General features: G+C 37.6%; 1 protein-coding gene across 6 annotated transcripts in view; it reads right to left on the minus strand.

The window, feature by feature from the left end:
* Positions 1 to 632: 632 nt before the first annotated feature.
* Positions 633 to 12,433, minus strand: part of LOC5573900 (intracellular protein transport protein uso1) — a 128,683-nt gene continuing 116,882 nt past the window's right edge. For all 6 annotated transcript variants that reach the window (XM_021847647.1, XM_021847642.1, XM_021847643.1 and 3 more), the window contains 3 exons: positions 10,066 to 10,197; positions 915 to 1,625; positions 633 to 854 (listed from right to left, as the gene is read on the minus strand). In XM_021847647.1, the coding sequence (XP_021703339.1) occupies positions 771 to 854; positions 915 to 1,625; positions 10,066 to 10,197 (927 nt within the window). In that variant the 3' untranslated portion in view covers positions 633 to 770. The remainder of the gene's footprint in view (positions 855 to 914; positions 1,626 to 10,065; positions 10,198 to 12,433) is intronic.

Below are 12,433 nucleotides of genomic sequence, written 5' to 3' on the forward strand. Positions count from 1 at the left end.
TGGTTATTGTTGTTTTACATTTTGCATGTTGATGAGTTGAATCTTAAATGCCCAAATAATTAGGGCTGAAGCTCTAGTTTTGGCCATACGCCAGTTGAAGCCATAGGGGATTATACACCGTTTTACAAAGCAAATCAGCATGAAACCTGTTGTGTTCAGTAGATCACATTCACGTGATAGAGCTACTTTTATTTACTCGTTCAAATTGATTCAAAACATAAGAAAAACAATTATTTTCCTTATAATTTTAATTCTCATACACCTAATTTGGCTAGGGTACTCCTAATTTGGCCACTCTCATAAGAAATCAATGTGATTGGCCAATTTAAGAACCGAAGTTAAGTCTCTTGCCAAAACTGGTTCTGGCGGTCTATATTGACCAACGATATTTTCGAAGCGAAACAATTGTTTTAGCTCAGTCTCGATATTTACAAACATAATATGGATTGAGGGCTTGACATATTTGTAGTATAAATACAGCTTCCCATATATTTTTTAAAGACATTTTCTGGCCAAAATTGACATTGACTGGCCAAAACCAGTGCTCTTACCCTATAGGATTATTTCTTATGTTGTTCCGATGTGAAGTGTTACAGTTCCAATGATTTTAGACATCATCAAATAACGCAATGTAAAAGATTCAACATAATATATTTGCTACAAACTGAACTATTCTACGTTGGGTCACTCGTTATCACAATCAATTTTTTATATGCGCCCACTGAGCACATAGACTAGAATTTTTCAAGGCCGTCAACTTGAACCCGCATTTACTTCATTCCGAACCCTTTCTTGCCCTTCTTCTTTTCCAGTATAATTATTTCATCGGCGATGCTGTAGATTTCGTTCACGGTCTGAAAGAAGAACTGAAATCAGTATGTTTCGATTGACATTAGATTCAATCAGATACTCACATCCGCTTCCTTCAATCTGGTAATTTTGGGATCCTCATTGCGAGCCTTAACCTTTTTCTTTTCCAGCGCCTTGTTCATCTCTTCCTTCATGGCTTCCGCTTCGGCCGCTTCCGACGGATCTACAGCTTCACTGTTATCGGCATCTTCCGCTTCCGATCCTCCGGCACCTTCCGAGACCTCAACCGTGCTTACATCGTCCAGCGCATCCGTGTCATCTCCGGAGTCCTTACTGTCTTTGTCAATCTTGATCATAATCGAAGTTTCCAAATCGCTAGCCAGCTCCGGTGGGTTCATCGAACTGTAACCCTCTTCCGGCGAGGAAAGTTGCGTATCCCCTCCCTTCTTCGCCATCTGCTTCTTACGGCGGCGCTTCTTCTCCTTACTCCGATCGGAGTCCATCCGTTTGTCATCGTTCAAATCGAAATCACGCTGCTGAATTTTCTCGCCCAATTCTTCCCGCTGTTGCATCAACAGAGTACGCAAATCCATGTCTCGACAGGGACCCTTTTTGGTTTTCATTCGTAGCAAATTCAACGCCCGCTCGTTGTCCTCTATCATGTAGAGCTTTTCCTTTTCGAGCAGAGCTTCCCGTCGGGATTTGCGTTCGATTTCCTTCTGACGGTTGTAGTCCTCCATCTGTAGGCGCTCCCGTTCCCAGCGGAGACCTTGCTTAATCAGCCGTTCGGCATTTTTCTCGCGGATGGTTTTGAGCTGCGGGATCAAGAAACGATGCATAAATTAGGAATCTGTTTGCTACATTATCAATGTTTTGCGATTGGGCTGAATTTTTTCGGTATTATTCTTCTACAGTGACGTAAAAGGAGCAACTCACTAATTATTGTCATATTTGCATGATTTATATAAGGTTTGCACATTACTATTGTAATTTAGCATCTATAATTTCCCAAATGCATTTGCAGAACATAACAGAAGTATAAGCATTTAACAGGAATTAACGGGAATTCTTGGCAGGATAATGTAAAATGAGACGAATTTCATACCAAATTGGTCAGTCACAGAATTTGATCATCATCGATTTGTAGTAAATTTTGCACATGTTTTCGGTATGGTAGAATAAGTGTTTTCCAAATAAAAATCAATCATTTTGACTCACGATTAACTTATGAATATGGCGTTTAAGTTTTTGCATACAATTTATTTGAAAAATTCTAACTTTGAAACTGTTCATTCTAGAGAAAAACGTTCTACGAAGAAAATGTAGTGAACCGCTTGGACTATAAGAAAAATATATAGGCTTAAAAAATATTTTATTTGTTTTCGTGAAAAAATAAAAAAAAACTTAAATTTCAAATTACACAAAAAGCTCATTTTAAATGTTTTTTTAAATTTCAACCATAGAATCTTGATAAGAAACAGATGCTTGATACAAACTTTTATGATAGAGAATTTTTTTTATAAAAAATTGTTTTTAATAACAACTTTCGGTTAATTTTCAAAGTTTTGGTTTTTGGTCAAAATAAATACGTTCTGAAGATACAATAAGAGTCCTAAAATTATTCTAAACCATAATGATTATCATGATCATTTTTCTAAAATTAGCCACTTATGAATTATGTATATCGAGCTCAATGCAAAAGCTTATTATTAAAATAAAAAAAAAGGACATTTTCATTAGTCATTCGCAATTCTCCATCAAGAACAATACGGTTTCAAGAGTATTGGCCATATATATCTCTTCTAACTTATTTTTCTTCACGGAGAATCACGAATAACTATTTAAAATGGCCTAGTTTTGTAAATCCACCAAAAGTTTGTTTGATTCTTTGGTGAACATTTGAAAAATATTCAAAAATTTTGTGGAATTTAAAATTTAAATTTTATTAATTTTTTTTTCATGAAAACAAATAAAATATTTTTCAGCGTATATTTTTTATATGTAGTCCAAGCGGTACACTAAAACTTCACATTTTTCTCTTAAATGAACAGTCTCGCAGTAAGAATTTTTCAAATAAATTGCCTGCAAAAACTTGTGGGCCATTTACAAAAAATATTCGAAATGATCGAGTTTTCTACGGAAAACACTTATCCTACCATACCAAAAACATGTGCAAAATTTAATCCAAATCGAAGATTATCTAGAATGGTTTTTACTTTTTTGACTCATTCTGGATGGAATTCGTCAGGACAGACTTTTCACGAAATTTTAAGATTCTGGTATAATTCTGAATATAAGTTCCAAAAATTACATGGGCAAGATTCTCACAGAAACTTTAATATTGTGAAATCACAGAAACTTTAACATTCTCAAATCTGTAAAGGTTGGATTTTAAAATAAAGATTGGACAAAATTCTGAAGGAAAGCTATGTACAATTCTTGAAAAAAAAACCGGTCTAGAATGTATTATGGCGAACAAAAGTTCTTGCTGGAGGAATCTCAGACAAAAGCCCTTGTGGAAAAATTGTTGTAGGGATTTCGATAGAGATAATCTTTAAGGAATTTCTGGTAAAATATTCGAAAGAATTCCTGGAGAAATCTCTAGAAGAGATCTCTCTCTCTCTGGAAATAGGAGTTTTTGGAGGAATCCGGATTGTGGCAAAACCCTTACCAAACTTTTGCGAAAAAATGCTCAGAATCAAATAAGAATTCTGTTCAATCATTAGAGTTTTGAACAGAATTCTTATTTGATTCTGAGCATTTTTTCGCAAAAGTTTGGTAAGGGTTTTGCCACAATCCGGATTCCTCCAAAAACTCCTATTTCCAGAGAGAGAGAGAGATCTCTTCTAGAGATTTCTCCAGGAATTCTTTCGAATATTTTACCAGAAATTCCTTAAAGATTATCTCTATCGAAATCCCTACAACAATTTTTCCACAAGGGCTTTTGTCTGAGATTCCTCCAGGAAGAACTTTTGTTCGCCATAATACATTCTAGACCGGTTTCGATAGGGTTCCAGGGATACCTCAGCAATTCTTCCAGGGATTTGACATGGAATTCCTCCAAGAATTCCTGCAAGAAAATATCTAGAGGGATTCTCTGAAGGATTTTGTAAGGAATTCCTGCAGGAATATCACCAGTGATTCTTTAATAGATATTCCCAGTAAAATCTGGAATTCTGCCAGGAGTTTCATCCAGGATTTCTCCAGAATCTGTTTCAGGAATTCTTCCAGGAATGATCTGGAATTTCTCCAGAGATTTCTCCAGGGATTTTTCTTCTAGTATTCCATTATAGAGATTCCGCTAGAAAATCTTCCAAATACTTCTCCAGGAAAATCTCTACAAGGATTTCTCCAGAACTTCCACCAGGAGTTACACCAGAACAATCTCTTCAAAGATTACTCAAGATATTTTTCTAGTGATTTCTTCCGAGGATTCTTCTACGGATACATACAACGATATCCCAGTAGTCCTCTCGAGATTCGCCTAGGAATTATAACGAAGATTTCTTTCGGGATTCCTCCACGGAACGCTGCAGGGATTCTGTCAGAATTCCGTCAGGAATTTCTCCAGGTATTCTACAACTCACGAATCCCTCAAGATTTTCCTCCAGGTTTTCTCGAATCGTGCTACATGGCTTACTACAAGAATTTTTCCAGATAATGCTTCAGGGATTCCCCAATTATTTCTCCAGGAACTCGTTTTTGGCCTCTCAAAACCCTGCGGAGATTTTTCCACGAGTTTCTCTTGAAACTTCTCCAGAGTTTCTTTCACGAATTGCATTGGAAATTGTCCTAAGAATTTATGCAGGGATTTCTTTCAAGATTCCTCCACGACTCCAGGGATTACATCAGGAATTCTTTCAGGTGTTCAACAACTCACAAATTCTTCATAAATTTCATCCAACAATTCTCTCAGAGTTGCCACCAAAAAATCGCTACATGACTTACTCCCAGGGTTTCTCCAGATAATGCTCCAGGAATTTCTCCAGGATTTCGTTCTTGGACCCAAAAAATCCTCCGGGGATTCCTCTAAGAAGAGTTCCTGATGAAATTCCTTCAGAGATTCTCCCATGAATTCCTGCAGGAATTTCATCAGAGTTTTTTTCAGGGAAACTTCTAGAGATGCCTTCAAGAGTCTTTCAGTAATTAACTTAGATAATCCTTCGGAGATTCCTATAGGAGTTTATCCAGAGACTCTTCCAGGGATTTGTACAGGATTACTGCAAAGATTTCTTTAGCTTTTTCATCAGGAATATCTTTAAACAAAAATATGTTTTTCGGCTACGTAGTCTTCATTATACAACAATCGGTTGGAAAAATAAAGACTGCGTAGCCAAAAATCATATTTGAAGTTCCAGGAATTCCTCCATAGGCTCCTCCAGAATTTCTCCAGGGATTCTTCCAGGAGCTTAACCGGGGATTCCTCTAGGGGTTAGTTTAGATTTTTTTTTCTATAGGTTCCTTCAGAGATTGCTCCAGGAATCACTCCAGGAACTTTTCCAGGGGTTTCTCAAAAAACTTCTTCCAGAAAGGATTTCCTGAAGAAATCTCTAAAAAAATCACGGAGGGAACTTTGGAGGAAATCTTATTCTTTTTTATGAAATCCCCAAAGGAATTATCGGGCAAATCACTGTAGGAATTTCTAGAGGAATCCCCGAAGGACTGTTTGGAGGCCCAGAACGAATCTTTGTAGAAATTTTAAGAAGAATCCCCAAGGAATCCTTAGAATAATTCATGTGGCGAATTCCCTGAAGAAAACTCTCGAGCAGTCCCTATAGGAATTCATGAAGTTATATCTTGTAGAAACCCTGATTGAATTTCTAGTGGAATCCGGAAGAATTCCTAGAGCGATCCCTGGAGAAAATGTCAGGAATAATTCCTTGAGGAATGTTCAGAGGAGCACCTGAAGAAAAGCTGGAGAAATATTTGAAGTAATCTTTAAAGAAATTGAATATCTGCAATAATTCCTGGAAAACTTCCCTGAGAAATCCTTGGAGAAATTCTAGTAAAGATTTACTGGAGTAACCTCTGCAGGAATTCCGGCATAACCTCCTGGCGAATCCCTGTAAAAATATCCCTGCAAAAAATCCTGGAATAATTCTTGGAAGAATCCCTGGAGAAACTCTTGAACGAATTTCTGAAAGTATTTATGAAGCCCTATTGAAACCGGTCTAGAAAATCTTGTAATGAACAAATGTTCTTCCCGGGGGAATCTCTGGCAAAACCACTAGAGGAATCTCTAAAGAAAATACTGTAGGAATTAAGGTTATCTTCGAGGAATTGTTGATAAAATTCCTTGAAGAATGACTAGCAGAGTGATGCCGATCTCCTATAATACCGTTTTTTTAAATTTGGCCATAACAGAAATGGTATTCGGATTTAATAATATTATCTTTAGGAGGCCCACATAGCCGTAGTGGTAGACGCGCAGTTTTTCAGCAAGACCATACTAAGAGGCATGAGTTCGAATCCCACCTGTCGAGGATCTGTTTGGATAGGAAATATTAACGACTCACCGAAACATAGAGTATCCTTGTATTTGCCATACGATATACACATGCAAAAATGGTTAATTAGTAAAAAACGCACTCAGTAAAGTTCTCAAAAGAACACTAAACTGAGAAGTTAGGCTCTATCCCAGTTGGGAGGTTACATCAGAAACAAGAAGAAGAACTTTATGTTTGACTTTTGGCATGGAGTCTACTGCCCTTCTATGCCTATTTGTCCCATGTTCTATGTAAACCTTATGGACCGCGGGACAAATATGCGTAGAACGGCAGTCTATTGGAATCTTGATGAAAAATCATGACTTTCGAGTTGTCGCACGATGGAACTATAATACCTCCACTATTAGTCTACCTTTCCTTTTAATAGAGATGGGAAAAACGGATTCGATCTGAATCACTCATTTTAGTGAACCGGATCTTTTGAAAGGTTCAATGGCTTAGCGGCTCGCAAAAGAACAGCGAATTGAACCGAGTGAACGGAAAAAGATCGGTTCACTCCTTGTTGCGCGACATGCGTCGTTCCTTTCGTATATTTCTCTCTCTCATTCTTCCCCGAAAACTGACGATACATTCGGCCGATGTATTTGCCATTCAAGTGGGCACTTTTTCTCTCTTTCTTACGTCTTCCTGTGCGCAAGTGGGTGGGACGAATTTGTCTGTCTATGCTGAGAGCCCAGAGAGCACGGTCTGGAGAAAACAATACTTGCATGAGATAATGATCATCGATTCGATCTGTCGAAAACAAGAATCCTTGACCAAGACAGCCGATTACAAGCGTTGCAAATCCTTGAAATGTGTCACATTTTCTGTGACACCAAAACGGTCAATTTTAGGACCGATACAAGTAATTTGAGCGTTGTGTATTCAGGTTTTCTGCACTCAATCGCAAATTGAGTGGACAACAGAATACTATTACTTTATGTTTAATGTGTTCTTGTCCTTTTCGTCTGTTCCACACAATCTCCCTGAGTTGGCCACTCATTGACATTCTGTTTTAAAACTGTTTAGATGTGCTCGGGTGAAAGCTGTGTAAGTTTGTGCTCCGTTAAAATGATACAAAGGTAATGTAAATTATATCATTATGTCCGAAATTTATTTGTAATTCCAGTGTAATGTTGTTAGCCGTTCGTTCCATGTTTGTTCATATCCACTTGACTTAAAAGCAATTGACGATGTAAGTAATTTTAATTATTGTTCGGACTTGACTTTAACAATAGCATAATTTTGTAAAATTGTAGTTTGCCCTGAAGATGAGCAAATAAATGCTCGAAACGTCGGCTTTAATCAAAACAATTGTTTTATTAAGAAACCCGAGGACCGAAAATACGCCAGGAAATCTCGAAAAGCAGTCTCGACGGTCGATATCCCACCAAAACTGTTTTTCTGATCCGTGCTGCTCAAATCAATCGGCTCTCGTTAAAAAAGAGCCACGGATCACTCGTTCTTTTGAGTGAATCGGATCTTTTGAACGGCTCCGATTTTTCTTGCCCATCTTTACTTTTAAGATTCTATCCCATTACCCCGAATGCCATTAACCCAAATTTCATTGCCCCGAATTCCGAAACCCCGAACGACTTATAACCCCAAATGACATTACCCAGAATTCCAATATCATGGGGGAAATGTTATCAATGTCATCATGTCAAGAGAACTGTAAATTCAGGGAAATAGCATTCGGGGTGATGGAATTAGGGGTAATGGTACTTTCGAGGTAATGGAATTCGGAGTGATGGCCTTCGGGAACATGGAATTCGGGGTAATGGGGTAGAATCGACCCTTTATGACGAGTACCACTTCTCCGGTAATGTAACTCTCTGTATCGACAGTGCATTAAATTACCGGTACTAGAAGATTTGATTTTCAATAAATGTAAAGCATACAGTATTAAACAAAGAAAAAGTATTCGTCAATAAACACTTGTATTCTGGAGATATCATCATGCTAATTATTTATATTTAAGAATTATAATAATAACAAAATAAGGTCTTAAAATACTAATCAGTAAACCGTTCTTATTTTATAGCTTCATACTCAGAAATTTGTGTTGAATTTTAAGTTTTGTTTGACGTGGTGGAGTAAATGATCCCATTGTTGTGGATGCTCCTATACTTGCGGTAGTGTCGTTTTCACTGATTTTATTACATTAACCACAGAACCGACACTGCCAATCGACGTATAGGCTTCTTGAGACACGGAGCAGTTGAAAAGAGTGTTCAAATTCCTTTAAAACTGATGAAATATCACTAAAATAGCTAAAACTTTTCTTGCTTGTACTAATAGTTGCGGTAAAGTGTTCCTATATTGGAGGATCCCATAAGAAATCAACGGATACCACAACTACCCGAGTAGATGAAAATAACTTCTGAATACCAAACTAAGGTATTCCATACCAGATAATTTCGAATACTTACAACCTGAATGAGGTATGAATGAGCCCTGCATATGAAGTAAAATACCTCAAATAATATCTCAAGCATATTCTATGAACATCAAACTGATAACTAGATCAGGTATTGTAATACCTCAATAATACTTGATGGATTTTCATATAAAATTGAAATTTTTCAGTAGTAGTTCAATACCTCCAGCAGACCTCAATAGCAGTTTAATACCTCAATGAAGTATTTTTGATTCTTTCGAAGATTTTTTTCAATACCATTAAAATACCAAATTGAGGTATTGACAACTGAACAATACCTAATTTTGGTATGATACCAAAATATGGTATGTATAAGTTATTGGGGAGTTATTTGTTCCTCCTCGGGTATAGAAACACAAATTAAAAATATACCGCAACTAAAGAAACAGTGTACAAATAGTGGAGGTATTATTTTCACTGACATGCCGTGGATTACTGCGATGAAATCATTTGTCTCTTTAAGTCAATGGTCGTTACTTCTCGTTACAACATTAACATGTACATTCATTAAGCATCATAAATTTGGGTGTTAAAATGAAGTTCAATCGTGCTTAGTACTTCCACTATTGGTACATCCACCCTAGTGCGGAAAATTGCTTCAGTATTCTGAAACCTTCCTTTTATGTGTATCTAGTTGTCTAGAGAGCTTGATATCCACCATCAGCCACTTCATTTGTATTCGATAATCGATAATTCGAGAATCCTGTTGAATATTTACCGTTCAACAAATTCGCTCTAGTTTTTTTATTTTATTCTTTTCTATTATAAGCGCTTGCATAGCCAATTTTGAAAAGCATCCAGGAAATATAAGATTTTTTTTTCTGGTATTTTCTTGTCAACTTTAATATTTGCAACACATCGATAATGTAACACAAATATTAAAATGGCCAGGCCTACTATCGAGACTTGGTGTTAAAGATAAATCGATTTTATTTTGATGTTCCAAAACATGTTTTTAACATAAATAATGTTCAATCAAGAGCATGTTTCTAACGTTTATACTTTGCGCTGAAAAGATAATAATTAGAATAAACCTTTATGCAAAACGGTATTTATCATAAAAAAATAGCAGTTCATTATAGCAGTTTTTGTGATTCTGCTTGTTTTGTGACATGACATTTTTAGAGTTTTTTGTCCCACTATCCCTTAATATATAAATTTGATTTTTTGCGAAATATTTTCTTTATATACGAGCAACCCCTGAAACTTTCAGCCTGCTCGAAGATCAATGATATTACATCCCTTGAAAAATGGACTGGCTCCTAATACGCAATTCCGCAATTAAAAGATTATCGATGGAACAAAAAATAAAATAAAATGAAAGCTAACCTTCTCGCGTTTGTTGCAGATGTGTTGGTTGGTTTTCTTGTTGACGGTGAAAACCGAGCTGCTCATGTCCTCCGGGATGGAGTCCCCGGCACCGGAAAGGATAAGGTTGCGTTCCCGTTCGAGCTCCTTAGCCTTTAATTAGAGGAAGAAACAGAGTAGGGAATGATTATTAGAAACTGTTCGACGGGGAACGTGAGAGTTTTCGGATGCACGGATAATTGGTGGAATTATAACGTGGAAGGTGTAATAAAAAGGCAAGTTGATAGATTCTATATTTATGCAAATATTTTCTGTTCAGTTGAGCTAAAAAATGTATTATAGAAGCTTATTCTCATATTTGATCTACTGGTCTTTAAATGATGGATATTTGAAAATTCAAGGTCTGTCCTGGGACGTTAAGGGTTAACTGTAACTGGTTTAAGCGAATTGTGAAAACTGATAACCGGCTTACAGTTACTAAAAAATCCCAAATTAATTTCGTTTTCGATGAATGTACTCTGCGTAGATAAAGCTCCCGAGCAACGTCGTCACTAGGTACCAATTGGGTAATTGAATTCTTACCAGAACGACACTATGCAGCGGAATCAGCGCCCGGGGACAATTGCGCAGGCTGTATTGCCCATTCAGGATCAGATACTTCTGCCGCTCGATTTCTTCGTACTTCAGTGCAGGACATCAGGAGGAGCGGTTTCATTCACCAGTGCGTCGTCCATTTGTCCCCGCATGGTGGGAGATAGGGGCCAATCCGAGCATATGGTTGATGGTGATGAGGTGAAGGTGGGTGATGGGTGCCGCCGGATGATGAAATGCCAGGTGAACGTGTATGAAAGTGAAAATGAATGGATAAGATTAAAGTAAATAAATAAAAATTGTTGTATAAATAATGATAGTGGGAAATGAGCTAAATAAATGAAAGGTAATCAGCTTTAGTCTCTGCAATGGGGGACTCTGGTCGCACATATGCTGTTCGTTACAGATGCCTGCCTTGTGACTTGTGCTGCAACGGCGGATATGTGTGTCTGGGGTAGTTTTGTGCAAACAATACGAGTTGCCATTGTCGTCGTCGACTTCGGTTCCTATCTGTGAGCATGGCAAGTGGCATCCGTCAGATGCCATAAGGTTGTTCTTTTGGTCGTTTGTTCATGGCCCTAACCTACGCAAACGCTAGACGACATCGATGAGGGTCTCGTGTGAGCTCTGCTTTAGCATTCAAGCTGGGTGATTGTTGGTGATTTTTGCTCCCTTTGTGGGCTAATATCGGTGCCATGACTGGGGTAATGGAAATGCATAGATGGAGTGAAATGTGTAAAAGTCTAGCATGGCATTTGGTTAGGAAAAAACTTTAATAAAGCTATTGAAACGATAATTTTAAATATGTAAATGCCTCTAATTAGTATGAGGTCTACAAAATTTTCAGGCTTATGAAATATTGGAAGTTAAGAAAAACATGGTTGGAACATCAAATCAAAGCAGCCTCCAGCCCAGGCTGTTTGATTCAAGCGAGGAAACGAAGAATGCCGCCTATCGTGGTCAGTTGTTCCGAATTTGGAGGATTTAGGCAGAAGATTTGAAACTCTATTAGGGAAATCAAGGTTTCCTTCCAATCAGCGAAGTCAGGAGACTGCACTTGCTACTCTTAAGCACATGATCCTTTACGTGCTTTCCAACCGCTTTAGGCTTCTGCTCGTTCTAAGCGCTTTGGACCAGATTGATCCTCCATACCTTAGTATGGATAGCGCCACGCTTGCCAGGAGCTTGCGTTTGTAGTGTAATTATTTAACCTTAACATCCCCACAACATTATTAAATCAAATCGCTTACGCTTAGCAACGCTCAACCATTTTTCATTAAATCAGCACTTTATCATTTCCATAGAATTCTACGTTTTGAAGCTTTCTCACGACCATAAGTCTTCAACGGAAAATGTCTCCAGTTTCACAGTCTACACGCGCCATTCTAGTTGCGCTAAGAATGCTTACGTAGTAGAAAACCATACGTGGGAATATAGTATTTTTCGAGTCTCACCTAATCCACATTCCATCAATATGTAACGACAGAACTAATGGATAAAATAAACGACACTTGTGTTTTAACTTCAAACCGAGACAGATGTGTATCATCCGAAATCCACGGAACAATTATTCGCGACGGTTCACCACATGGCGACCTGTGAGCAGTGATTTTTGTGATACGAACTTTGAACCAATCAATACTGAAAATGGGAAAGTCAAACTCCAAGATAGTGAACAACAGCGGTGATCCACAAAATGTGATAATTAACCAATTAGAAGAACACTCGGAACACCACACTGTGCACGACCTAAAACTGACAGTGATTCTGGTAGCGGTGGTACTTCAATGTCTGCTCA

This window comes from Aedes aegypti, chromosome 2, assembly GCF_002204515.2.
Source record: "Aedes aegypti strain LVP_AGWG chromosome 2, AaegL5.0 Primary Assembly, whole genome shotgun sequence".
Taxonomy (NCBI): Eukaryota; Metazoa; Arthropoda; class Insecta; order Diptera; family Culicidae; genus Aedes; species Aedes aegypti.